At 49.5% G+C, this 27,208-nt stretch overlaps 2 protein-coding genes and 1 pseudogene across 2 annotated transcripts; 1 reads left to right on the top strand and 2 right to left on the bottom strand.

The window, feature by feature from the left end:
- Positions 1-7,845: 7,845 nt before the first annotated feature.
- Positions 7,846-13,453, bottom strand: Ccdc194 (coiled-coil domain containing 194). Its single transcript, NM_001370849.1, has 4 exons — positions 13,113-13,453; positions 10,188-10,284; positions 9,567-9,699; positions 7,846-9,110 (listed from the first exon to the last, which is right to left on the bottom strand). Exons 1-4 carry the CDS (start codon positions 13,437-13,439, stop codon positions 8,963-8,965), a joined length of 705 nt encoding a protein of 234 aa, NP_001357778.1. The 5' UTR covers positions 13,440-13,453; the 3' UTR covers positions 7,846-8,962.
- Gm7850 lies at positions 11,286-12,054 on the top strand (annotated as a pseudogene).
- Positions 13,454-21,982: 8,529 nt separating the features above from the next.
- On the bottom strand, positions 21,983-25,200 carry Bst2 (bone marrow stromal cell antigen 2). The gene is made up of 5 exons (NM_198095.3): positions 24,856-25,200; positions 24,087-24,162; positions 23,514-23,553; positions 22,400-22,520; positions 21,983-22,208 (listed from the first exon to the last, which is right to left on the bottom strand). Exons 1-4 carry the CDS (start codon positions 25,153-25,155, stop codon positions 22,418-22,420), a joined length of 519 nt encoding a protein of 172 aa, NP_932763.1. The 5' UTR covers positions 25,156-25,200; the 3' UTR covers positions 21,983-22,208; positions 22,400-22,417.
- Between the last annotated feature and the right edge of the window lie 2,008 nt (positions 25,201-27,208).

Here is a 27,208-nt window from a genome sequence, read left to right on the forward strand (position 1 = left end):
CTTGAAAAACAAAAAAACAAAACAAAAGAGAGAGAGAGAGAGAGAGAGAGAGAGAGAGAGAGAGAGAGAGAGACTGGCTCTGTGGCCCAGGCTTTTACTCTGTGGCAGGCTGGATTTAAACGTGGGGAACCACTGATAATGTCCCACAAAACACACCAGTCACCGTGGGATAGCTCCCACCAGCTGTAGAGTTTGGGGTCCAAGGCAAAGGATTGTGGGTGTGAGTTCACCACCCAGGAGCTCCAAGGAGTTTTCCAGGATGGACAAACAGTGCACATAAGGACTACAGAGACCTCACAACTTCCCTCAATTATTCTACCAGCACTCAGAGATATCCCCCTCACTTGCGCATGCTCTGGGAATAGTGTGTGGCTTAGCAATAGAGCCCCTGCCTAGACTCCTCCCAAAGTACAAAACAATCCGAGCGGTATGCAGTAGAAAAGCAGGGTCTTGGAGTGGGGATAACGGAGAGAGGCCTCCAAACTCTGCCACAATCTGCCCCAGTTTCCCCCTCTATAACAAAAGTGTGCTTATGTCCCTGGCCTGCGGTAATTTCAGGGTCCCAGGAAGTGGCAGTAAGCTTTGTTGGTAGGTGGTGTCCCACGTGGAGGTTCTAGGGTCTCTGTGGAACAATGCCCAGATAGAGGTATACGATTTCAGGGTCACAGATAAAAGGATATTGCGGGTACACCAGCCCCCAAAGCACTGGGAGAATCTTCTGGAAGTCTTTGTTCTTTACCTGCTTACTCCGTTTCTTGTTATCCACCACCACCACCACCACCACCACCACCACCACCACCACCACCACCACCGCTACCACCGCCCCCCATCCCCCAAAGAGTCCAGCAGGGGAAGGCTGCCTGGGCCCAAGAGCTTGGGAAGGGATGAGACAGAGGTGGCGCTGAGCAGGCGGGTGTGGGGTTGGAAGGGAGGAAGTTCCCAAGGGCGGGCAGGAAACCCTGTGTGACCTTTGCCTTTTACAACCACCCGGTGATTCTTGACTCGTAGACCCTTCCTGGCCAGCAGGGGGGTGGGGGCGACAAGGCTGGGGGCTGCCCCTGGGACCAATGGGCTGTGGCTCCAGGTTGACCAGACAGGTGGGGGCCACCGTTCGGCCTCGAGTTGGGTCTAGCATGCCACCTGGCCAGCATGTGACCCTAGAAAAGTAACCTTCTGCCTGCCCTGCAATCTGTTTTATTTATTTTTTAATTTAATCTTTTTTTTTTTTTTAAAAAATTTTTTTTGTAATGTAGGAGTGCTCTGTCTCCGTGTATCTACACGCCAGAAGAGGGCACTAGATCCTGTTACAGATGGTGGTGAGCCACCATGTGGTTGCTAGGAATTGAACTCAGGACTTTCAGAAGGGCAGCCAGTGCTTTTTTTTTTTTCCGAGACAGGGTTTCTTTGTGTAGTCCTGGCTGTCCTGGAACTCACTCTGTAGACCAGGCTGGCCTCAAACTCAGAAATCTGCCTGCCTCTGCCTCCCAAGTGCTGGGATTAAAGGCGTGTGCCACCACGACTGGCTCAGCCAGTGCTCTTAACCGCTGAGCCATTTCATCAGCCTTGCAATCTGATTTTATTCCGTTTACAGAGGGCAGCTTTTTGTCCCCTTTAAGGGTGTGTGTGTCTCATGTAGCCCAGGCTAACCTCCAAGTGGCCGTGTATAGCCTTAAGTTCCTGATCCTCCTGTCCCCACTTCCCAAGCACTGGGATGGTAGATGTGCACCGTTGATGACTTATGGGGTCCTGGGGGGGGGTACTCAGGGATTCTCTCATGCCAGGTGAGCATGCTACAGGGTGAGCCACACACAGCTAGTGTCTTTTTAACCCACATTGTTGTTGTGTGTCTGTGGTCAGAGGACAGCATTGTGGAGTCAGTTCTCTTCTTTAGCCTTTGTGTGGGTTCTTTTGTTTAAGGTGTTCCACGGTGCCTGGCATACATTCAGCCTTAAACAGTGAGATGGGCTGGAGACTGCTCAGCAGTGAAGAGCGGGTATTTCAGAAGACCTGCATTCGGTTCCCAGCATGTACACAATGACTTCTAGCCTCCGAGAGATCCATGAACATACATACACATGATACATGATCATGTATGTAGGCAAAACATCTAGACATGCGAAATAAAATAATACAGTTTTATAAATAAGAGCCAGATGTGGTAGCATACACTGTTAATCCTAGCACTCAGAAGGCAGAGGCAGAAGGACCTCTGTGAGTTCAAGGCCAGCCTGGTATGCAGAGTGAGTTCCAGGATAGCTAGGGCTGTTACACAGAGAGACACTGACTCAAAGAACAACAACAACAAACAATTAAAATAAATACATTGTAGAACTTCTGTAGGCACAGGAAAGTTAAACTCTCACTCAGAAGTCTTATGGCTGCCATGTGCTGGCAGACTGAGAGGGGTACTACCCCTAGCTGTCGGTGGACAGGACAATGACATGTGTAATGTGAATGACAAGGGCCCTGTGGAGGACCTCAGGCGGGGGGGGGGGGGGGGGGACACGGGGACAGTGCCAGGATCAATGTTTCAGGGTTTTATACTGAATGGCAGTCTCTCTCTCTCTCTCTCTCTCTCTCTCTCTCTCTCTCTCTCTCTCTCTCTGTCTCGTGTGGTGTGTGTGTGTGTGTCTGTGTGTGAGTGTACGCTCACAAAAGTGAACCAGTTAAGGAACCGGCAAGATGACTTGGTGGCTAAGGGGTGTGTTTATCCTGTCAAGCCTAACAGTATGTTCCCCAAGAACCTCATGATGGAAGGAGAGACTAAGACCCCACAGATTGTCTGCTAACTTTCATATGGGCATGAGTGAGTGCCCCCATAAACAAATAAATACACGAAGTTACTAAAACCAGAACTGTGGGCTGAGTAGATAGCTCAGCAGTTAAGAGTACTGACTGCTCTTGTGGAAGACCTTGGGTCCATTCCCAACACGCAAATGTTGCCTCAAAACCTGTAACTCCAGTTCCAGGGGCTCCAACGCCCTCTTCCGGCTTACACAGGCACTGCACAATGTGATACAGAGACTTAGATGCAGGCTAAACACCCATCCATATAAAATACTTAAACGAATAAATATAGTCAGGTTAGGGCTGGTGAGATGGCTCAGTTAAGAGCACTGACTGCTCTTTCAGAAGTCCTGAGTTCAATTCCCAGGAACCACATGGTGGCTCACAACCATCTGCAATGGGATCTGATGCCCTCTTCTGTTGTGTCTGAAGAAGCAATAGTGTACTCACATACATAAAATAAATAAATAAATAAATTGTTTTTTAAAAAATACAGCCAGGTAAGGAAAAAGAAAGGCAACTGTAAACTCCCAGAAAATCAGAAGACAGCCCTAGATCCAGCAGTGGTGCTCATGTGCTGGCATGCTGGCAATTTCAATTCATTTTTTGAAACAAGCTTTCATGTAGCCCAGGCTGTCCTAGGGTACTAGAATAACAGGAGTCAGTACAGCCATTTCTCTGCATGTGTATGTTTATGTGTGCAGTAACCTTGGAAGCCAAAAGATGACATCTAGTCTCTGGCTCTGGAGTTTCAGAAAGTTGTGAGCCACCGCATGCATGGGTGCTGAGGATTGAACCCTGGGTTGTCTGTGAGAGCAGCCAGTTCTCTTTACTGCTGAGCCATAGCTCTACCCCTCCCCACCCAAATTTATTTTTTAAGTAGAAAGAATAATAACTTTTGGTTTTTGCTTAGCATTATGTCTTAAGATTTTTTTCCTTTCTCAAAAAACCAAAACAAACAAACAAACAAACAAACAAACAAAAAAGATTTTTTCCTTTCTTGTCTGTTTTTAAACTTTAAACATCACATTTACTTATTTAGCCTCTGTGTGAGTGTGGAGGTCAGAGGACGACGTCTAGGACTCAGTTCCCGGTTTCCACCATGCGGGCCCTAGGATTAGACTCAGGTCTTGGGCAGCTCTGAGGCAAGAGTCATCCCCTGGGCACTGGGGATGGAAACCCCAGCTGCTTTGCCTAGAGCCCCCGAGGTCCATTTTGCCTTTCTCTGTGGCTTCCCAGTCCTGTATCAGCCATGGTTCATTGACAGCATCTCCACTTCTTTCTTTCTTTCTTTCTTTCTTTCTTTCTCTCTCTCTCTCTCTTTCTTTCTATTTATTTATTTATTTATTTATTTATTTATTTATTTATTTATTTTGTTTTTTGAGACAGGGTTTCTCTTTGTAGCCCCGACTGTCCTGGAACTCACTCTGTAGACCAGGCTGGCCTCGAACTCAGAAATCTGCCTGCCTCTGCCTCCCAAGTGCTGGGATTAAAGGCGTGCGACACCACACCCGGCTCTTTTTTTTTAATTTCAACCCATCACTTTTAATTATTATGCCTGCTGATTATTCTTTTTTAAGGCATTTTTTGGGGGTTTTTAAAATTATTTTTTATTAGGTATTTTCTTCATTTACATTCCCAATGCTATCCCAAAAGCCCCCCATACCCTCCCCCACACTTTTTTCTTTTAATGAGGGAAAAGATCAGCAATCACTCTGTGGAATCCTTCAGAAAGGTTATTGACCTGACCGGGCCTGCCTCAGTGTATAAAGTCTCTAAACATAGATGTTCTGAAGTCCTCTGCCTGCATTCCTGTCCGGGTCATCCATTAGGAAGGGAGGGAGGGGGGAGGGAGAGAGGGAAAATGCCTGCCAGTCAACTCATTCCCTGATGGGACCGCTATGTGATTTTCCTGAAAACAATTTGTCATGGTCACAGGAAACTTTGCCCAAGGCTGCATCCTTGTCCCCTCGGATGCTTGGCCCAGGATCCTCATGATGCTCCCCCACCCTTCTTTCTCTCTAAGTGGAAAACAATCAATTCAGCCTGACTTGTTTGTTTAGGTGGGAACTTTTCAAAGGAAGTCGGCACTCCACAACAGCTCAACAGCTAATGTTCACGGAGGCTGGAAGTTTTTTTTAAAAAATTCATGTTAGTGGTTAGAAAAAAAATTGAGGTTTGTTTTTTTGTTTTATTGTTTTGAGACTGGGTGTCATTACGCAGCCCAAATACAGTGAGGCTCCAGAAGGCTGGCCCTGTGTAAAGGCCGACCACCTCCATTTGTGAGAGTACACAAAGTCCACTTTAGCAAACATCCTATGCCTCCCCCATCCCCTATCCCAGCAACAGCCAGGCAGGCTACAGCAGCTGAGTCAAGGAACTTATAGATAACCCAAGACATGCTGCAGAGAATACATAACCTGGCCAGCCTGTTTGTCAGGTGGGTTTGCCCCCTGTTTGGTTCCTGCACTCGCTAACCAGTATAAAAACTTGCTGTAACTACAATAAATACCCTGCACCCTAGACGCAGGACACTCACTTCTGACCCGCTGCCATGGCGACGGTGAGAGTCCTTGCCTGAGAGCTCATAATAAAGACCCTTATGTGTTTGCATTGGAATTGGCTCTTCAGTGGTCACTGGGGTCCCTGTGACTTTGGCATAACACTTGAAATCACAGCAATCCTCCTGCTTTAGCTCCCGGAGTGCTGGCTGACAAAAGTGTGCCACCAGGAAGGTTATAGAGGAAAAAATGGCTTTTTGATTTTTTTTTTTTTCAAAACAACCCTGGCTAACCTGCAACTCTCAATGTAGACCTGACTGGACTCTGATTTACAGAGATCTCCTGCCTCCTGCATACTAAGTTCTGGGATTGAAGGTGTGTGCCACCAAGTCTGGTGGAGGGAATAGCTTTCCTGCCTGTCGGACACACCCTAAGTTTTCCAAAAATATGTTTTCTGCTTTCAGGAGAAAGCGAAGAAACAGAATAAGATTGAGATTTGGGGGCCTCATGGCAGCTTGTGCTCTTTAGGACTCTGAGTTCCTTGGGGAGGACTCTGAGGTGAGGTTCCCAAGGGATGCCTGTTGTCACCGCCTGGGGCTTCTGTTGCTCCTCCCCCCACCCCAGCTTCTATACACAGGAGGGGCCTCAGGCATATGGGAAGGAAGGACCATTGCTCCTAGGTAAGTGCTGGGACAGTGGTAGACACAGGCAAGAGAGAAAGGGTAGGCAAGATGGCTCAGAGGCTAAAGGTGATTGCCACCAAGCCCGAGGACCCTCTTTTGATCCCCAGAACCCACATGGTGGAAGAAGAGAACCGACTCCTCTAAGTTTTCCTCTGACCTCCACATGAGCACCATAGATCTGCACACACACACAATAATAAAGATGATTTTTTTTTTCAGTGAAAGTGGAGTGAACACCATGTGTGACCTCAGCTCTGCCAGGGGTTCCGTCCTCAGCACTGTTAACACAAAAATGCTTCAAGTGCTGTAGCTAGCTTGTCCAGCGTGTGTGAGGCCCTGGCTTCTGTCCCCTGTACCTGCCTGTGAGGAGGTACACTGGGGAGGCAGAGGCAGGAGAATCAGGAGTGTGGGTCATCTTCAGCTACATAGCAGATTGGAGGGCAGCCTAGGCTACATGAAGACCTGTCTCAAAACAGGCAGAAAAGCGCAGGCCTGGTGCTGCCTGCAGACGTGCAGGCCGGTCACTGTGCAGGCCGGTCACATGACCTAGCTCCGTGGCTGCAGAGGAGTCTCAGTGCCACTCAGTTCTCACTCCACCACCCTTCACTGTAAATTACCCTTCACTGTAAACCGATAACTTTCCTGCTGAGATTACAGGTGGGAGCAACCATTTCAGATGTTATTTGTTTGTGGCAGTCTCATGCACCTCAGACTAGTCTCAAACTTCCTGTGAAGGCAAGGCTGGCCTTAAACCTCATCCTGACAAGCTCCAGTCCCAATTTTTTTTTTTTTTTTTTTTTTTGGTTTTTTCGAGACAGGGTTTCTCTGTATAGCCCTGGCTGTCCTGGAGCTCACTTTGTAGACCAGGCTGGCCTCGAACTCAGAAATCCGCCTGCCTCTGCCTCCCGAGTGCTGGGATTAAAGGCGTGCGCCACCACGCCTCCAGCTCCAGTTTTAAAAGGAGTTTCCCAGTTCTTAGGGCTGGGCTCTGGAGTCTGTGTCACCCTTGCCACTCTGCAGGCTTCGGAGACCCCTGATGGAGAAAAGCGGAATGGCAACTAGAAACTCCTCCCATGTCCCATTTACAAAAGACAAAAATGCCTAACATTTCTTTTTCTTTCTTTCTTTCTTTCTTTCTTTCTTTCTTTCTTTCTTTCTTTCTTTCTTTCTTTCTTTTTTTATTCTTTTTTAAAATACTGTGACTAGACCTCCACACCCAACACTACTGAGTTACAATTCTTATCCTCAGGGATATATATATATATATATATATATATATATATATATATATATATATATATATATATATATATATATATATAGTATCTGTGTGTGGTTATGAGCAAGTCAGTGCAGTAGCAACAGAGGCCACATGGGGGAGTCATAGTCCCTGAAGCTGGAGTTACAGACGCTTGCAAGCCACTGGTTGTGGGTGCTGGGACCCAACCTTGGGTCCTCCATAAGAACAGCCAGAGCTCTTTAACTCTGTGCCATCTCTCCAAACCTCCAGAGGGTGCATCTGTACAGTGGAGCCAACATAATGTGTTTACACAGTTTGGGCTTTGTTTTACTTTTGTTAACAGTTTCACCAGACAGCCCAGGTGGGACTGGGTCTCAGCCTTCTTGTCTCCCAGCCCTGAGATGACAAGATCCTCTTCATTTTGTGTTTGTGGGTGTATAAAAGAAAGGTTTTGTTTTGTTTTGTATTTTGGCCAGGCCTGGTGGCACAAGCCTTTAACCCCAGAACTCTGGAGGCAGAAGCAGATGGTTATCTGTGAGTTTGAGACCAGCCTGGTCTACAGAGTGAATTCCAGGACAGCCAGGGCTTTATAGAGAGAAATCCTGTGTCAAACAAACAAACAAACAAACAAACAAACGTTTAAAATGTTTTTATTTGTATATACTCATTTCTTGCATGTATATGCACACTTCTGTATGTGGTACCAAAGTAGCTCAGAGGAGGATGCTGGATCCCCTGGGACCAGAGTTTCCCATGTTTGTGATGTGGTTGTGAAAGCAACCCCGGGTGTCTGCAAGAACAACAGGTTTTCTTAGTCGCTAAGCTGCTTCTCCAGCTCCCTTCCCCCAAGCCTCAGTCCTCATGGGTCAGAGACTGGAGGTGTTTGTGGTACTGGTCCTGCCTGCTATGTGCTGTCTCAGAAACAAATGAAGAGTAAATCTTGATGGAAAATATCCAGAAATTCTGGATAAGTCACATTAAATGTGCATAAACGGGGAAACTGAGCCAAGTTTGGTAAAGTGCTCCTAAAGTCAGCAGAGGGAGGGAGGTGTTTGTCAGGCCAACACGAGCTACATAGGAAGATGTCTCAGAAAAACCCTGTTAAATATGAGTTGTAAGGCTCACAAACTGTGAAATAAAGCAAACACGAGATTGTTGAGGAGGACATGGTGCTGTGTACCTTCAAGGGCAGCCAAGGCTAAGCTAGTGTGATATCAGAGGGAGACTAGTTGAAAGGGAAAGAGAGAGAAAGGAGGAGAGTAGACGGGAGGGTGAGGTATTGTTTGACTTGTCAATGATTCTTTTGAGTCCCAGAGAGAGCCCTTTCCCCGATGTGTGACCCAGCCAGGTCCCCTTCCTACACTGTTTTTTCTTGTCCCGTGGCCATCTCCTCCAGGCATCTTCATGTAGCCCCTGATCCTCAAGGCTTCTTAGAATTTGCAAGCCTCATTTTCGTGTGCCTCTGTTCTCTGTTGAAATCCCACCTGGAGTTCTGCGTGCTCCAACTGGGTGAGCCCAGCATCAACTATGAGATAAATGTTGTGTCTTGATTACCAGGGACATCAGGGCCTGAGTAAATGAGCCTCAGTTTCCCTATGTGATGATCTAGCACTGGGTGCTCCCGTGGAGAGGTTGGTTGTATCTGTGTGCTGCCACCTAGGCAAGTCTTGGGTGTTAAGTTGATCGTGGATGTTGTGAGCCACGCCTCTAAAACACTCTGACCATCCTGGCCCGAGGCTCCCATGGGGATCCTATTGGGGATCTCGAGGTGGCCTCCTGCATCCCTTAGTGGATCCAGACTTTGGGCGGTGGCTGATGCTAGGCTTGGTCCTAGATCCAGAGCGGGGTCGGAGGCGCGACTCTTTCCGCAGGGTGCCAAGCTCAGCTTCCAGAGCATAACTACAGAAAGGAGGTACTATGAGCTCCTGACATCCCGTCACTGTGTCCATCTGGGAAATTACACCTTCAGGGCTCCCCATGTCCTTCCAAACATCCTAGAGACCCCTCCCCAGGGACTCCGGTCCCTCCCCTGGAAGATCCTCGCCAAAGCACTGACGTTCTCCTTCCATACTCCTTTTCCTTGCAAACTTGTATTTTCTCCCCGCTCCTCCCTTCCTGGAGCCCCACATCTATTCCCCAAATGACACCCTAGAGACCCTCACTCCAGACGACCTATGCCCTCACCATCCCAATCTACTTTCAACTTCATCTCCAAGACCCGCCCACGTGGCCATCCTTCCCTCCCCATACAGAGGGCCATACTTAAGCCACGCTCCTAAACACAGATTGGCCTAAAGAACTACATTCTACATAGTCACTGGCCAGCGGCCCTGTACGTCTCACCCCTTAACTCACATGTGCTCCCTCAGCGCCACCTCGCGGCTAACACAAGCCTCGCCGGCTGCCTCTGCTGCGCCTGCGCGTTGCAGTGCCTCTTCCAGCTGTTGCTTGGACTCAGTGGCTGTCGCCTCCCAGCGCACCAAGGCTTCTGCAGGGGACAGGTTGACTGAGTCTGCGGACCATGTGCATGCTTAACTTAAAATATACATGACTTTATATCTTCATCATCGCCGTCGTTGGCATCACCATCGTTTTAGAATTATTATTAATTTTTGGAGACAAAGTCTCATGTAGCCCAGGCTGACCTCAACTCACAGATATCTTCCTGGTTCAGCCTCCTGGATCCTGGTGTGACAGGTGCACACCACCAAGCCTGGTTTATGCATGCTGATCTGAACCTAGGGCTGCATGCATGCTAGGCAAACTCTATGTGCTGAACCATAGCTTCAGCCTGGTTTGTATTATTTTCAAGTCTTTTGCAGGCCTATTTCTATTTTCTTGCCCTTGCAAGTTGTACTTGAGTTCTTTTAAATGTCTTTTTCAGATGTTTTGCACTGTGCTTGCAGGCCCATGCACTAAGCGAATCATTTGCAATCTCTCCCACCCTCAGACCCATCCCCTGACACCCCAGTCCACCTGTCAGCATTCCATTCTCCAGCCCCATCTGCGTGCCTCTGACTTTGGCCTGGTCCATCTCAATCTTCAGGGCCTTTAGTTGGGTCTGAAGCCGACTCTGCAGACAAGGAAGAGGGGAGGAAGAAGGGGGCAGAGAGGGAGCTCACAGAGTTCTGCCCTGACTCTGAAAGCAGGCAATGCTTAGGTCTGTGTACTCCACCTAAGACTTGCCACCAGCTCAGGCAGATCTGATTGTGACAATGTCTGGTATCCCGAGGCTCACATTGGTCCCTCTTTTAAAAGAGACCTGGCTTCCTTAAAGCATCTTCCAGCTAGCAGGGCAGTCAGCATGCCCACCCTGGTAGGCAGTTATGACCTCTGCTGCCTCATGCCTTTCTCCCAGGCAGGCTGAGAGCAGATGGAGGCCATCTGTATTGTTCCTGTATTGGTTTAGAGCCCTGATGTTTTGTACCCCAAGCTGTACTCAGAGGTGTGGTTCTTCTGCCTCAACTTGCCCTGACATTTTGAGATTTAAAATACAGAGGTCATCCGGACATGACAGGATACTCCAGTCATCCCAGCACTTGGGAGGTGGAGGCAGAAGGATCAGGAGTTCCAGCCAGGCATGGCCTCAGCCTGAGTTCTAGGACATACTGGGCACCTTAGTCAGGTTCCATCAAAATTGAAGTAAAAAAGTAAAAACCGGGCTAGGGGCGTGGCTCGGGAGTGGAGCCCCTCCCTGGAATTTCCCAGTGAGGGGCTGGAGGCGTAGCTTTAGGATACAACATTCCTTAAGTCTTGTGTTTCCCTCACAGAACAGCGGCCACCAAAGAAATTAGATGTATAGGGGCTGGTGAGCTGGCTCAGTGGTTTAGAGCACCGACTGCTCTTCCAAAGGTCCCGAGTTCAAATCCCAGCAACCACATGGTGGCTCACAACCATCTGTAACAAAATCTGATTCTCTCTTCTGGAGTGTCTGAAGACACACTACAGTGTACTTACATATAATAAATAAATATTAATTAAAAAAAAGAAATTAGATGTATAAACTGTGACACAGAAAAGCACATAGCCATCGGGAGCCGCAGAACCCAGCGTTACTCTCGAGACAGCCAGTTCTCCCGTCTCGCAGTCATGGAGAGAGCCAGTCTGATCCAGAAGGCCAAGTTGGCTGAACAGGCCAAACGGTATGAAGACATGGCAGCTTTCATGAAGAGCACCGTGAAAAAAGGGCGAGGAGCTCTCCTGCGAGGAGCGAAACCTGCTTTCCATAGCCTACAAGAACGTGGTGGCCGGCCAGAGAGCGGCCTGGAGGGTCCTGTCCAGCTTCGAGCAGAAGAGCAATGAGGAGGGGTCAGAAGAGAAGGGCCCCGAGGTGAAAGAGTACCGGGAGAAGGTAGAGACCGAGCTCAGAGGTGTGTACGACACAGTGCTCGGCCTGCTGGACTCGCACCTCATCAAAGGGACTGGAGATGCAGAGAGCCGCGTCTTCTACCTGAAGATGAAGGGTGACTACTACCGCTACCTAGCCGAGGTGGCCACTGGCGATGACAAGAAGCGCATCATCGATTCTGCCCGGTCAGCCTACCAGGAGGCCATGGACATCAGCAAGAAGGAGATGCCGCCCACCAACCCCATCCGCCTGGGCCTCGCCCTGAACTTTTCAGTCTTTCACTACGAGATAGCCAACAGCCCCGAGGAGGCCATCTCGCTGGCCAAGACCACCTTCGACGAGGCCATGGCCGACCTGCACACCCTAAGTGAGGACTCCTACAAGGACAGCACCCTGATCATGCAGCTCCTGAGAGACAACCTGACGCTGTGGACAGCCGACAGTGCTGGGGAAGAGGGTGGTGAGGCTCCGGAGGAGCCCCAGAGCTGAAGCAGCCCACAACCGACCCGGCTCGCCTTGCCCTCCAGTCCCCAGCCTACAGAGAGGACTAAAACGGAGTGGGACTCTGCCCTTCCCAAACCCTGAATGTTCAGCCACACCTTGGAAGACTCCTTCGAAGGGGGCGCAGCTAAGCTGAAGCCACCAGGGCGGGGAATCCCACTCTTCGTGTAGCTGTCTGGTGGGTGTTCCCAACCTATCCCACCCCTGCTCTCTGCACCCCCTCCCCACTTCCTCCCCCTGAGCCTCCCTCGGGCACCTGTTGCTTCTGGATCCGAATAATCCAGGAGGCTCCCCACCCTGTGGCTGAGAACTGGACTGTGGCAAGGGCTGTGTGTGTGTGTGAGAGAGAGAGAGACTCTGTGTGTGTGTGTGTGTGTGTGTGTGTGTGTGTGTGTGTGTGTGTGTGTGTGTGTGGTGAGAGAGAGAGAGAGAGAGAATGAGAGGGAACACGTTTGCTGGGTGTGACCATGCTACCACTCAATAAAGTTGCCCTGTGACCAAAATAATAATAATAATAATAATTGTAAATCGCTATTTTTTTTGACATGTTTCAGTTTGTGATAGGACCTCCTGCAGCCCCAGACCTCTTTATGGTGCAGAGGAAGAGTTTGAACTCCTGATCCTGCTGCCTCTGCTAAGAGGACAGCAGAATGACATCATGAGTACTCCGAGTTGTGAGGCTGCGGAATCAAAAGGGTTAAGAGTCTGAGTGGATGACCCAGGAAAAGGGAGGTCCTGCTGGTACCACCCCAAGAGGCCAACTTTAGTCTCCTAATTACAGGTGACATAGTGTCTCTCTCTCAAAATAAGACTGATGGAACTTGGAGTGGGGGTGAGGCAGCAAAGAGAGATCCAGCACAGAATCTCACATAGCTCAAGGGCTTAGTGGATCAGAAGTTAGACTCCAAAAAGAACTGACATTATAGATGATAGGAGAAACTGAGGTGGTCCTGTACTTCCTCTCCGTCCGTTGGAGACCGGAGGACGCTGAGGCCCTAGAGATGGACAAGCAAGCTCTCTTTGTGGAACTTCTGGCTTCCCCCTGCCCCTACCTGGCTGTCTTTGCAGGCCTTGAGCGCAGCCTCCAACTCCCTCTTGTCGCCCTCTGCGCGCTGCAGCTGCCAGACCAGGTTCTCCTGGGCTTGCTCAGCTTCGGCCAGCCGTCGCCGCAGTTCTTCGACCTCGGGTGCCGAGTCTGGGGGCCGCACCGTGGCATTCATCTGCTCAGGTTCTGGACAACGGGGGCTCCGGGCCGTCGAGGCCGCCAGATTCCAGGCCACCAGGGCCCCTCCAGCCGCGGCGGCCGCCAGGAACACCGCAGCCCCGCACAGGGCCAGCAGTCGCCATGCGCGCCCCGGCTCCGGACCTGGCTCTGCCATCCCGCCGTAGCTCTGACCCCAGAAGGGCCACTCACACTTAATTGGCACCTTGGGGTTCCAAGGACACCCACGGTTCCGCCCCGTCCATCGGCGGCTTCTCGAGGGGTAGGGAAGGGCGCGCAGGAATCTCAATCTTCAGTCAGACTCTAGGAATGGTCTGGGGGACCTTTTACCAGACCCCTCCGAGCCCCAGGGTCCCCTGACCCCAGTGACTGGTGACAGTCAGGAGCCTATGGGGAAGAACTCCAAAAACCAAATCGAGTTAGGAAGATAGGGGTGGCAGGTGAGCTCATTCCGTTGATGAGGAAACTGAGACTGGGAGCTGGGAGGTAGCAAGGTCTCCACTGGCTGTGCTCGGTCTCATTCATTCCATGCAAGTGGGATACAAGGTTCTTTTAAAAAGTTGGGTTTTTTAAAACTGCATTTAATTTATTTTGTGTGTGACCAGGAGGAATTCGGGGTGGTGGGGGTGGGTGGTGGTTCTCCCTAGGTCAGAATACAACTTATCTTTCTTTCCGACTTGAGGGTCCTGGGACACCTTCAGTCATCAGATACTGAGAGCCCACCTTCATTTTACCGGAGTCTTCCCTGGCTGCCCCACATTCCAAGCTGAGCCTCTAAAAAACAAAGCCTCGAATCTTTGTTTCCTCCTGTATCCTGTGGCTACAGAGGCCCAGCACACAGGAGGAGGACTCATTCCTGAAAGAATGTGCACCTCATGTGTTAATGAAAAGGAAGTTGTGTGTGATAGCGCGTGCCTGGGGAAGGGGGAAGGGATGCAGTTAGAGACCAGCCGGGGCTATAGGAGTCTGCTGGAGGTTTAGCACTGATTAGAATATAAATAGGATGTGTTTACAGTAAGTGTACTCAAAGGCTTTAGGCCATGTGAGTGCCTCTGATCCCTGCACTCGGGTGGCAGAGGCAGGGGAATCTTGAGCCTAGTCTGAAAAGAGTAAAAACAAAATAAAAATATTAAGTTGCATAGAAATATGGAATTAGCCTGGGAGACTGCTAGAACAGGCAGCCCCAGCCAGCATGAACGGGGTTCCACCTCAGACCTCGAGGCTGAAGCAGGCGTTGCTTCCTGGGCCACCTGCTACTTCGGGCCTCCCTCGTGTCAGAAGGAGCCAATGTTTGAGAAAACACTGGGAGAATGATCCTGGTCACCGCCTGCAGATGGACCCGCTAGGAACGTCCCTCTACAGCTCAAAACACGCAACCCTGGCAGCTGCTTCTCAGTGACCTCCCTTGGTGAGGCCAGGGTTTCCCAGTCGTCAGTAAGAGAGTCACAGCCTTGTCCTCACAATGACAAAAAAGATGAGGGGAAGATAAAGAAGGGGGGGGCAAAAGAAAACTTGAAGGAAGGAAAAGGAAGGTGAGAAAGAAAATGAGAAATCAGGGCCAGGGAGGCGATGCCACACACCAGAGACACACAGCACAGCTTGCTTCCCGGAGGCCCCACCTCCAGCCTTCAACCACCAAGTGGAGCACAACTTTGAGGTTCAGGCCCAGGGTAAAAGTGGGAAGCAAAAATGAGAGTTTTCCCTCCAGAATAGGGCACAGGTTAGCAAGCGGCCATCATCAGCCACTTCAGTGCTGATGGGGTGGGGGTGGGGGTGGGGTGACCCATTGGGGATTTCCCAGGAATTCAAGAGCCAGGGGAGGCCTCTCTGACTGGTCAGCTGAGGCACCCACACAAGCCCAGTGTTTCCTCAGATCAGTGTGTGTGTGTGTGTGTGTGTGTGTGTGTGTGTGTGTGTGTGTGTGTGAGAGAGAGAGAGAGAGAGAGAGAGAGAGAGAGAGAGAGAGAGAGAAAGAGTCAACCATTGTGCAGTTGGCTTCCTAGTCCAGTTTCTCCTTAGTCTCCAGGGTCCCCAGTATGAAAGGGACAGAGTGAGTGATCTAAAAATAGCAAAAAAGTCTTACCCTTTCTCAAGCCAATAAGCCCTTGGAAGGAAAACTCCCCAGATAACAAACACCCAGAGAGGGGAGAGCAGGCTGTGGACAGAGAGGGGAGAGCAGGCTGTGAACATGTGTTACTTAGGAAGCAGGAATTCTGCCAAACACCTGCAAGGGAAGAAGGCCCGGCCCCCACCAGAATTTTCCCTCTGTGAGGCCTGATCCCCTACTTGTACCATTCTAAAGTTCAGCACAAGAAATCTGCGAGTATATTAGGCTAACTTACAGAGCAATGGGGGAATGATCTGACGCAGGGGAAGTGGGGACCCATCCAGCATAGATAGTGACCCTTCCCAACCCCTCTTCTATGAGAAAAAGTCAGCAGCCAACAAGCCAGCTGTGATGACACTTTGCAAACAGACACAGCTGAACCCATGAAGATGGCATGGTATGTCATCCTCAGAGGACAGACTGGCCTTGTCTTAGTCAGGGTTTCTATTCCTGCACAAAACATCATGACTAAGAAGCAAGTCGGGGAGGAGAGGGTTAATTCAGCTTACTCTTCCACATTGCTGTTCAAAGGAAGTCAGGACTGGAACTCAAGCAGGTCAGGAAGCAGGAGCTGGTGCAGAGGCCATGGAGGGATGTTCCTTACTGGCTTGCTTCCCCTGGCTTGCTCAGCCTGCTCTCTTATAGAACCAAGACTACCAGTCCAGGGATGGCACCATCCACAATGGGTCCTCCCACCCTTGATCACTAATTGAGAAAATGCCTTATGGCTGGATCTCATGGAAGCATTTCCTCAAGGGAGGCTCCTTTCTCTGGGATAACTCCAGCTTGTGTCAAATTGGCACACAAAGCCAGCCAGGACAGACCTCTATCCAATAACACCAAAGAAACACCAGTCCTCTGTCCTGCCAGGGAAGGGCTGGGGTGGGGCTCAAGTGTGCAGCCCCTGCCTATGAGGGTTGGGATATGGCCAGCCTAGTGGCTAGACCTTGGGGACATTACCAAGAACACACAGGACTGAGCTTCAGACCCTGAGAAAGCTCAAGCACCAGGGATCTTTAGAGCCTACACAACATGTGTGAGGCTGGAAAGAGTTGTGTACGAGAATCAGGACACAAAAGATCTAGGGGTGCCTGTGAAGGGGCATTTGAGGTCCCTCATGAAGCACTGTCTCCAGTGGGCACTGTGGAGTGGAGGGTACATGTGAGAGTGAACCTCAGCATTACAGGCAGGAAGTGGTGAGGACAATAGCTGGCTCCGTCCCGGGCGGATGTAGAGGAAGGAAGCTGACAGAGGAATGCATATAGGGTTGTGAGAAGCCCAGGCTCCTCTCTGGGGTGAATGGAGTGTGGGGTTGGATGGCTGAATGTGGAAAGAGATATTCCGGGCGGGGCGGGGGCGGGGCGGGGAGATTGTAAGGGGCCGAAAATCGCTAAAGGGAGACCCCAGACTCAGATAATATGTAAAAAACCAGAGCGTTTATTCTGCTGAAACAACCAGCATGTGGCAGTCGATGATTCTCTAAAATGGCAACTCCAAAGCCGAGCGTGGTGGCATATGCCTTTAATCCCAGCACTTGGGAAGCAGAGGCAGGCGGATTTCTGAGTTCGAGGCCAGCCTGGTCTACAGAGTGAGTTCCAGGACAGCCAGGACTACACAGAGAAACCCTGTCTCAAAAAACCAAAAAAAGGGGGCTGGTGAGATGGCTCAGTGGGTAAGGGCACCCGACTGCTCTTCCGAAGGTCCGAAGTTCAAATCCCAGCAACCACATGGTGGCTCACAACCACCCGTAATGAGATCTGATGCCCTCTTCTGGTGTATCTGAAGACAACTACAGTGTACTTACATATAATAAATAAATAAATCTTTAAAAAAAAAAAAAAAAACAAAAAAAGAAAAACCAAAAAAAAAATAAAATAAAATAAAATGGCAACTCCAGATAAAGGCATGCAGGCCTTACTATAGGGAACTGGGGGAACTCTCTAGAAGGACCAGGTAGTCTAAAATTTCACTGGTGGATGTTAGGGGGTCACAGGTGGTCAGTGGTCTGCACTCTTGTGTCAGGAACATTGGATCATGTAATGAGATAGGGCTGCCTAGCATATACAGCCCATTCTGAGATAAGCTTTTCCCCCATTTTTGTGGTTATCCCCAGGCTGTATTTATGGGGAGGGTTTTTATGATCTTGTTCTGGATTTTATGATCTGATTTTAGAGCCGGTGTCTCATGACTTAGTTTCTGGGACATATGATCTATTCCTGAATCCAGTGCTCTTGGGCCCCCAGGGGCCCAAGTGTTGAGAACACGACCCCCAGAAACACAGCTTGACAACAGATCGCTGTAAAGACAAGAGGTTTTTATTCTGATGTGCATGGGGTTGCTCTCGCAGGAAGAGTCAACCCCGATTGTCAAAAGTACAGTTTTTTTTAATACTTTTTTTTGGGGGGGGTGTTACATAGCTATATTATTATTTGGCTAGCAAAGCAACAGTATATTTTTAATTAACAGCTATTGATATGCCAGAAATTCTGTCAGCAAGGTCGGGATATCTTAGAATTCAAACTGAGGCAGGGGTCCCAAGGACTGTTATTTTTGTTATGGCTAATTCTTTTTTTTTTTTTTTTTTGGTTTTTCTAGACAGGGTTTCTCTCTGTAGCCCTGGCTGTACTGGAACTCACTCTGTAGACCAGGCTGGCCTCGAATTCAGAAATCTGCCTGCCTCTGCCTTCTGAGTGCTAGGATTAAAGGCGTGTGCCACCACGCCCAGCTATGGCTAATTCTTGAAAGCAGCTAATCTTACTCAGAGTGGCAGCTGTGGTCATCCTGACCGCTAGTCAGTCCCTCCAGATGGAGAAGGGGCTGGGTGGTCTTGAACTTGTTTATATTGGCAGGGAAAGGGAAAATTCTTCAAGCAGCAGGGGGAAGGGGAAAAGTTCTGCAAATAGCTTTGGTGTACATTAGCCAAGCTAAAACTGTATTTCTTCAGTGCCTCACTGCCTTCTTTGAAATAAGGCCTGATCCTTATATGGAGACAAATAGGGTTTATGTTGCCCTTTCAGGGTCAAAGCTAGACATGGATTGAGGTGGGGGGCCTGGAGCAGAGAATGGGAGGGAGCCCTCAGGAAGGCTTAACTGGGTGCAAACTGGTTAAATCATGCAATAACTGTTCTCAGTTACCACATTGACTACATCTGAAATTAATTAAAAACCCAAATAATTTCTCATACCTGCTTGGGATTTTTCTTAATTAAATCATTTGAAATGAGAAAACCCACTTCTGATCAGAATCTCTGATATGGGAAGAGCCACGCCCTCTGCTGGCAGCTTAGATACAGGCTATGGAAAAAGGGACACTGGCTGACTGCTGTGCTCCATCTAGTAGGTCTGTTCCTCTGAGCCTCTGGGACTTGCTGCTGAATAAGCTCACCCTTTCTAGCTCTTTCTGAACACTGGCTGGCTGGTCAACATGGCTGGCTGTGAAAGGAAATAAAACTTGAGACCTGTGATTCATGTAATGTATGTCAAATAGCCCAAAGAGTTGTTTGTGAGCTTTGAAACCTGGGGCTGAGAACATAGCAGAACAGACCAGGACATGCCCGGGCAGGCCCATCGCCTCCCTATCTCCCACCCCTCTGACCTAAGTTAAATGGTAACAGGCTGCTGATGTTTAAATGGACCAATCATGTGAAACCGCGCCAATTCCTCCCCCAGCCCCACTCCTTTTCTATAAAAACCCCTAGCTTCCAAGCCTCGTGGTCGAATCCACTGTCTCCTGTGTGAGATACGTTTCGACCCGGAGCTCCGCCATTAAAATACCTCGTGTTGTTACATCAAGGTGTTGTGTTCTATTCGTGATTCTTGGGTGCACGCCGAATCGGGAGTTGAGTGGGGGTTTCCCCACTAGGTTCTTTCAGCTGGCTCAAACTCCACACTAACTGATCTGATCTGATTTCTTTCTTGGCCTCTGACTGAATTGCTCTGGTTAGCTTCATATTAATTTTTGCAATCTATTCTGGCTTCTCTTTCTCTGGCTTGCTCTGGCTTCACCTGTGTCTAGCTTGTTCTCTCTCTGTACAACTCTCCCTTAAAACTGCCTTCTCTCTGCACTGATTGCTCTTAAGTGGCCTCTTTTTTCTCTGTTCTCCTGAGAGTTGGGCAGATCCTATTCTGTCAAATCAATCTCTCTCCTTCCTTCCTTCCTTCCTTCCTTCCTTCCTTCCTTCCTTCCTTCCTTCCTTCCTTCCTTTCTTTCTTTCTTTCTTTCTAAAAATATTTTTTATGTATATGAGTATACTGTTGCTGTTTTCAGACACACCAGAAGAGGGCATCGTGGTTGTGAGCCACCATGTGGTTGCTGGGAATTGAACTCAGGACTTCTGAAAGAGCAGTCAGTGCTTTTAACTGCTGAGCTAGCTCTCCAGGCCCTGTCAAATCTTTTCTGATTCATCACTCTGTCTGCCACTCGAATAGACATCACTTTTTTTTTTTTTTTTTTTTTTTTTTTGGTTTTTCGAGACAGGGTTTCTCTGCGTAGTCCTGGCTGTCTGCTCTGTAGACCAGGCTGGCCTCGAACTCAGAAATCTGCCTGCCTCTGCCTCCTCAATGCTGGGATTAAACGTGTGCGTCACTACCTCCCAGTTTATGAAGAAATTTTAAGGCTCAGGGAAACTGCAATGCTAGAGTGGGTACACTGTGTAAAACCTAATCTTCCACAATGGGAAAGCCCAGAAGACACACCCTTCATGAATCCTTTGAGATGAAAAATGGGGAGCCTTGTGCCAGACCTTAAGGATTCAAGACTCTGCTCCTCAGTTTCCAATTGGTTCTTGATCTGTCAGTAAAGAAAGCTATGGGCTAATTGCTGGGTAGAAGGGACAGGTAGAACTTCTGGGTCCCTAGAGGCAGGCAGGGAGATGCGAGGAGGGAGAACAGGGTTCTGTATGCTTTAGAGACAGGAGAATCAGGCAATCATGTGAGGTCTCAGGAGGAACTGGGGCCTGTGGCCACTACCACAGGTGGCTGGTCAGGGATGGGAGTAGCCACTGAAGTTTAGGGCAGGTGAAAGGTACAGAGTTAATAGTCTTGATAAGGGCATTCTTTTCCAGGCAGGAGATAGTGGTACCTAGCAATTGTGTCCTATGGCAAGTTGAAAATGAACAACTGTGTGTGTGTGTGTGTGTGTGTGTGTGTGTGTGTGTGTGTGTGTGTGTGTGTGTGTTTTATCCAAGGATTCAAGGGAAGCTGGGAGGGAGGGGACTGGTGGTGAGGTCATTTCCTAGAGCAAAGGCAGGTAGCATAAAACTACATGCACACAGTTGGGTGAATTAAATGAAAGGGTTTAGTTGGTCCCCAGGTAGCAGGGGCCAGGGCAGCTCTGAATGGCCAGAGGCAAGGTGACCATAGTATTGTAATAGACAGCACAGGCAAAGTGAATTCTATAGTGGCATGATTCATTTGGATCGCTGGTACTGGCTAATTAGTCATGGTGTTCCAGGCATGAAGTAGGTAAGAGGCTTACTAAAGTTTTGTTCTATCTATATAAGCAGAAAGATTCTCAGACAAATAAGAAAAGGTCTTCTGGCGGTAGACAGCCATTGTTGGATTATCTGGAACTTTTAGGGTCTGGGAACCACCACACAAACTGCTCCGACACCCATCTCAGTTAAATGGGGCTGATTTATTGACCCAAGACTGACTGATCAGGGCCATAGCACAGATTCACAAGCCAAAACTACTGTTTTGGGGGATCAGTTTATACTGAAAAAAGCATACTGAGCCCATAAAGCCTGTGTGGAGAGGGCTGTAGTGTGGTTAGCCAGTCACCAAGTTTTTGTTTTGTTTTGTTTTGTTTTGTTTTAGTAGTTTAGACATAATAATTCAAGCTGCCTGGGCTAAAGCTATGGTTGGGGAATTTCCAAAAACAAGAAGCGTAAGCCTCACTATATGGTCAACTTGACCTTGCTCTGAGCCGAACTATTTTTCTATGTCTCCAGTCAAGCTAGGTTTTGTTTGTTTGTTTCTGTTTCTTTAGCAATATGAAATATGTGGCAGGCATGAAACAAGGGCTACAGCCACACTATGGGTGATTTTAAGCTAGGGAGCAGGCTTCAACTTGGGGACCAGAGCCTGTGAGCCTCCCCGCTCTCTCTGATCTTTTTCTCTCTACCCCTTTCCTCTGGAGAACCCTGACTAATAGAAACCCCAGCTCAGACTTGCTGCAGGAGACCAAGGAGCAGCAGAGGCATTCTGGTCTCAGGCTGCTCTCTCCTTAGAGAGACAATCAGATCTGAGAGCCAGCTGCCACCCTCTCCCTTCCACCGTCTGTTGCAGACTTTTTTTTTTTTCTTTCCATTTTTTATTAGGTATTTAGCTCATTTACATTTCCAATGCTATACCAAAAGTCCCCCATACCCACCCACCCCCACTCCCCTACCCGCCCACTCCCCCTTTTTGGCCCTGGCGTTTCCCTGTTCTTGTTGCAGACTTTTTTGATGATTCCAGCAGATAGGATGGGGGGGGACTGGTGTGATTAGCAACACTGTGTCCACCTCAACTTGTAGGGTGGCCCCTGACTGTGGGGAAGCAGAGCAGGGAAGCCAGGCACCCAATGATACTAGCAACTTAGAAGCAAGCTCTTTCTTTTTAAATTACTTTATTTTTCCAGGTCAAAGACACCAGAAATATGTGACCCCCCCCAATAACTGCAAAAGCAATAAAGCAGAACTCCCTCCCCACTCCCCAGTCCTAAAGTTCTGCGGAGGAAGACCCAATCTGGAGCCCCCTAGTGGTTTCCACATCCTCAGGGCTGCCAGGACCTCTCCAGAGTCACTATGACCCATAGTGACTTCAAACAACTGTGACCTGGGAAAAAGGGAAGGTTCAAAGGTTAACTGCCACCCTGCCCCCGCCACCTCAAGCCATGCCTCCTCCCTGAGCTGGGCCACTCTGGGCCCAAGTATATCCCACATGCATAGCCTCTTCACCCCATCCCCAACCCCCCTGCCCCCGTGGGTCTGGGGTCCTCACAAGTTCCCCTGGACTGGGTCCCTCACCTGCCAACTAATGAGTCCTCAAAAGAGCAGGAACAGTGACACTTTGAGCACCAGTAGGCTGGAGACCACCATGGAGCTGCCAGAGTTCACCTGCACTGTGCTAGAAGTCTCCTTTTGGATCCTGGGTAGAGAGAGTGGCAGAGGTCACCTGAGTCTAGCTGATCTGCTTCCTTTTTATATGTTCCTGGACTGGGATGAAACTGGGGGATTCTAGACATGAACTCCACCCCTGAGCCATGCCCCTAGCCCCTCTCTGAGGATTCTATGCAGGAGTCCTACCAGGTCCTTAGCCCTACTATTAGTCTTTGAAATTCATGTTTTCTTTGCTTCAATTTTTATTCTTTTTAAATTTTATTTTACTTTGTGTGCGATGTGTGGCATGTGGATGGAGTCAGAGGTATGCACGTCGGTTCTGGGGATCAAACTCTAGCTGTTGGCTTGCTCTGCGAGTGCTCTAGGCACTGAGTCGCCTCTTCTGCCTGCTCTGATTTGTATTCTTTCTGTTGCTGCTGCTGTTGTTTTTCTAGACAGGGTCTCTCTGTCTGTCTGACAGCTCTGGCCGTCCTGGAACTCGCTTTGTAGACCAAGAAGGCCTCAAACTCATAGAGATCCCCCTGCCTCTGCCTCCCAAGTGCTGGGATTAAATGCGTTTGTGCACTACCACCGCCCGGCCCTCTGAAACTCTTCACTCAGACACATGATGGGCTTTCTTTGTGTGTGTGTGTGTGTGTGTGTAGGGGTGTTGTGTGTACAAGCTGTTATGTGTTCATTTGTGTAGGTGCATGTGTAGGCCAGAGATGTTCAGCGTTGCTCCCTGAACATGAAGCTCACTGTTTGGGCTAACCAGGCTAGGCAGTGAGCTCCAGGATATTTCTGTCTGTCCTCCAGAATGGAGCTCCAATCATATAATTCCAGCCAATCTGTAAGTGGGTGCTGGGTATTCAGCCTCAGGTCCTCAACACCCCACGGTGGTGGTGTAGGCTTTCCTGATTAGGCCTTCTTCACAGCTCACACCTGAGCTGTAGACTGTGTGAGCCAAGTGGAGCCCAGCTTTTGAAGGAAGTGCAGTCTGGAGGGGAGTGGGTGGCGGTGGGCAGGGAGAGCTGTCTCTAACCTCAGATTCTCCAGCTCCTGGTTCAGCTTCGTGACTTCATCTGCGATGACACAAGCAGAGGGCTGGTCGGTATACTGCTGCTAAGTGAGCAGCCAGAAGGGGGAGAGGGCGGGGACAGCCAGAGCACCCCAAGGGAACACCTGGGATGCATCTAACCACCAAGGCCACACAGCAGCCAGTGTGGTCAGGCAGAGGGGGTGGGGGTGGGGTAATAAGGAGAAAGGAATCAAAGGAAGGCCAGCCTAAGGCCTTCTGCAGGGCTGTAGAAGCACCAGTTTAGAGAACACTTGGGAAACCCAGCAGATCTGTGGCCTCCACCCTCCTGACAACGTTCTTCCTACCCACCCTCTGCTCTCTGCTGACATAAACCCCTACTTCCACTCCCCAAGCTTTATTCCTTCATCCCTGGCACTCTGTCTGTCTCTGGGAAGAAACCAAACTTCCAAGCAGTGGGCTCATGACCCTGCCACCCCTTCATGTGGGTCAGCACCTCTCCCCAAGTCCCAACCTGGAGGCCTAAGCTATTCCCTCCCAGCTCCACTGGACCTCCCCCTCCCCCTGCCCCCCTCTCACTCTCAAGCTCCTTGATGCGGGCCTGCTGCTCCAGGGCTTGAGACACCTTCTTCTCCAGGGACTCCTGAAGGGTCACCTGATCAGAAAAGCGGCACAAACATGGGTTGGCTGTTGTCCTGGCCCCTAGGAAACTTCCAGGCAAAGGCATCTGAGACCTTCTCAAGCAAAGCCCCTTTCAGGTTCCCCTCCAACACTCTCCGTATCCACCCAGTCCTACCAAGGTGTAATCTCCAAAACGGCAATTTTAAGTGCCCACATAGGAGTTTGAAAACTCTTCGTAGTTAACCCCTAGTAGAAAGTTCCAGATATTCTCCTACACAAACACACAGCAGAACCGGGCTTCCCAGACAAGGTCTCTCAGAGACATATTAAAAGTTTCAATAATTTGCTAGGTGTGGTGGCTCATGTTTTTAATACTAGCACTTGAAAGGCAGCATTTGAGGCCAGCCTGGTCTACAGAGTGACTTTTAGGACAGCCGGAGCAATTTAGGAGACCCTGTTTCAAAAAATTCAATCAGGGCTGAGTGATATCCCAGTGAAGCCAAATGCTGGTCCCTAAGTCAGGTTCGAGCTCTCCAACTCAAGCACTCTACACAAAGTTTGGAGAGTCACCAAAGGAAGGGAGGATACTGAGGCCCCTGATTGCAGAGCTGTAGGGAGTTCTAAGGTCTCCCAGGATTTCAGTCTTTAGTAGCTGGCCTTCGAGGTGGGGGTGGGGGACTTGCTTGGCTGTTTCAAAGCCACTGGAGGGGACGGATTCCAGGCTTACCACGGTCAGGTTGCAGGAGTTTGCCTGTGTCTCGGCCTGCAGCAGACTGTCCTGGGTGCGGGTGAGCTGGCGCTGCAACAGGTGCGTGGTGTTCCGGCACTCAGCCTGCGCTCGCAACCCGTCTCTACAGGCCACGCTGTTCGCTGTGACGGCGAAGTAGATTGTCAGGATGACTAAGGTAACCCCGAACAGGACCACCAAGATCGCGGCCCCCAGCCACTGCCGGTGGCTGCCCCATCCTTGCTTCCCCCCCATCTCATCCATGGGCACGGGCAGATAGTGATAGAAAGAGGGCGCCATGTGATCCGTCGATCCTAGAGGGCTCAGGAACCCTTTCCAGGCCACGCCCTTATTAGCATAACCCCGCCCCACCACTGCTTCTAGCAAATAGCAACTTCAGGAGTCCAACGCAATTCTAGAGCCGCCGGGTTGCAAACTGCTAGTGGAGAAACTGCAGCCTTTCAGTTTCATTTTCCTGGAATGCCCCTAGAAGCAAGAGAAACTTCTGGAATTCAACTCAAATTCTTGGCCTTCGCTGGCCAGTCACCTGGTGCCTGTGGGCTTGGGACTCGACTTAACAGTGGCTGTCCGCCGGGCGGTGGTGGCGCACGCCTTTAACCCCAGCACTTGGGAGGCAGAGACAGGCCGGTTGTCGGTTTGGTCTCCTAGAAGGGGAACTAAGACTTCAAGGTTCAGTTGTGGACTGAAGACCAAAGGCCAAGGTTTGAGGTCAGGGGTCTCCATTCACGAAAGGATCGTGGGAGCTATTGAGAATCTGTATATTGAGAATAGTGGCTACAGAGCAGCGGGCAGGAAACCAAGCCTGGCCAGGTAGCAAAGTGTGCCTCCCAGCTCTTGTCCTGGCATCAGGAGCAACCTGGCGGGGAAAACCTGCCTGCGGGAAAACCTCTGTGAACGGGGTAAAAAAGGAGTGTTTCAGTGAGCACCAGGCACTCAGAGAGGGCTTGGCCTGGCTTTGGGCAAAAGTGACATGAAGCATGACCTGGAGTTAGCATAGGGGTTGTCCTTGATTTCCTATCCTTCTGTCTCTGCCTCCCGAGTGCTGGGATGGCAGGTGTGCTCCACTACTCTGGAATCCTCCCTGGCTCCGCTGAATGTCCTGAATGGTACCCACCTCAAAACACTATGGAGTCTTTACTGAGGACACATAGGGCAGACCACATTCAGTCAAGGGGTTCTCTTCAGGACTGAAACTGTGTGGCCAAAGCACTAGTATATGGAGAGATTACGTTTTCTGTCCTTGTGAAGACCAGTTTGCATAGGAGGACTCGGTGTTGTGTTTTATAAAAAGAAAAAGAAGCCAGGGATATGTTTGATGGGGGTGTGGTATGGTGTGGGGGAAGAGGGTGCTTCTGCAGGCCCAGGCTGAGGCCCCCAGGGTACCAGTCACACAATGGGATGTAGAGTATAGAATAGAGTTTATTTAGGGCATGGGGAGGGGAGTTGAGGGCCTAGTAGAGACAGAGAAAGGCAGAGAGAGAGAGAGAGTAGAGGAGTAGAGGCTAGCCGGGAACAGGTAGAGAGAGAGGTGGGAGGGGAATGGGGAGAGAGGAGGAAGAGGGTAAAGGGAGCAAGATCTAGAAGAGGAGAAAAGAGAGGAAGAGGCAAGCAGCCCCTTTTATAGTGAGTCAGGCACACCTGGCTGTTGCCAGGTAACTGTGGGGCGGAGCCTAGATGAAATGCCAATGTTATGCCCAGTTCTCAGGAACCCCAGAACAACATCAGGAATTTCGAGTTTGATGCAAGAACAAAGAGAGTCTTTATTGTTATATGATTGCAAGCCTTCTCTACTCAAAGGTTAAGAATTAGATGCTCTCGTCCTGGGGCTTGGAATATATGTGTATGTATATGTATATGTATATGTATATGTATATGTATATGTATATGTATATGTATATGTATATGTATATGTATATGTATATGTATATGTATATGCACATGCATAAGTTGGGATCCTCAAACTTTGGGATTACCTGACTGGGGAGGTGATAAGGAAGTGCCATCCTTCAAACCTGATTACATCAGTGGGGTGGAACGGTGCAGCTGGAAAGGGACTTTCCTGAGCTGGGAAAAGTAAAAAGAAAAAAGGAAAAATACACTTTCAGAAGCTAGTGCATTTTACAAACTGGTCACAGCTGTCTGGGAACACTTAATTGCTTCTTTCCCAGAGTCCAAGAGTGGGCTTTTTATCACTTCAAGGATATTGGTCCCTGCTTCCTTCAAGGGCAGGAGCCATCTGCACCAGAGAAGCATTGGCTATTAATCAAAGGGAGGGTGAGTCTCGGTGACATGGAGGGTAGGGTATGCTGCTTTTTGTCTGTTCCCAAGGCTG

The sequence above is a fragment of the Mus musculus genome, chromosome 8 (assembly GCF_000001635.26).
Source record: "Mus musculus strain C57BL/6J chromosome 8, GRCm38.p6 C57BL/6J".
Taxonomy (NCBI): domain Eukaryota; kingdom Metazoa; phylum Chordata; class Mammalia; order Rodentia; family Muridae; genus Mus; species Mus musculus.

Excerpts from the sequence above, each read along its gene's own strand:
- Ccdc194 (NM_001370849.1), bottom strand. The coding sequence starts at position 13,439 with ATGGCAGAGCCAGGTCCGGAGCCGGGGCGCGCATGGCGACTGCTGGCC. Across the intron at positions 10,285-13,112 it reads AGGCCTGCAAAGACAGCCAG|AGTCGGCTTCAGACCCAACT; the intron begins GTAGGGGCAGGG and ends CCTTGTCTGCAG. Across the intron at positions 9,111-9,566 it reads GTGGCGCTGAGGGAGCACAT|TTATGCTCTGGAAGCTGAGC; the intron begins GTGAGTTAAGGG and ends TCCTTTCTGTAG.
- Bst2 (NM_198095.3), bottom strand. The coding sequence starts at position 25,155 with ATGGCGCCCTCTTTCTATCACTATCTGCCCGTGCCCATGGATGAGATG. Across the intron at positions 24,163-24,855 it reads ACTCCTGCAACCTGACCGTG|GTGACCCTTCAGGAGTCCCT; the intron begins GTAAGCCTGGAA and ends TTTTCTGATCAG. Across the intron at positions 23,554-24,086 it reads CCGCATCAAGGAGCTTGAGA|ATGAAGTCACGAAGCTGAAC; the intron begins GTGAGAGGGGGG and ends GTGTCATCGCAG.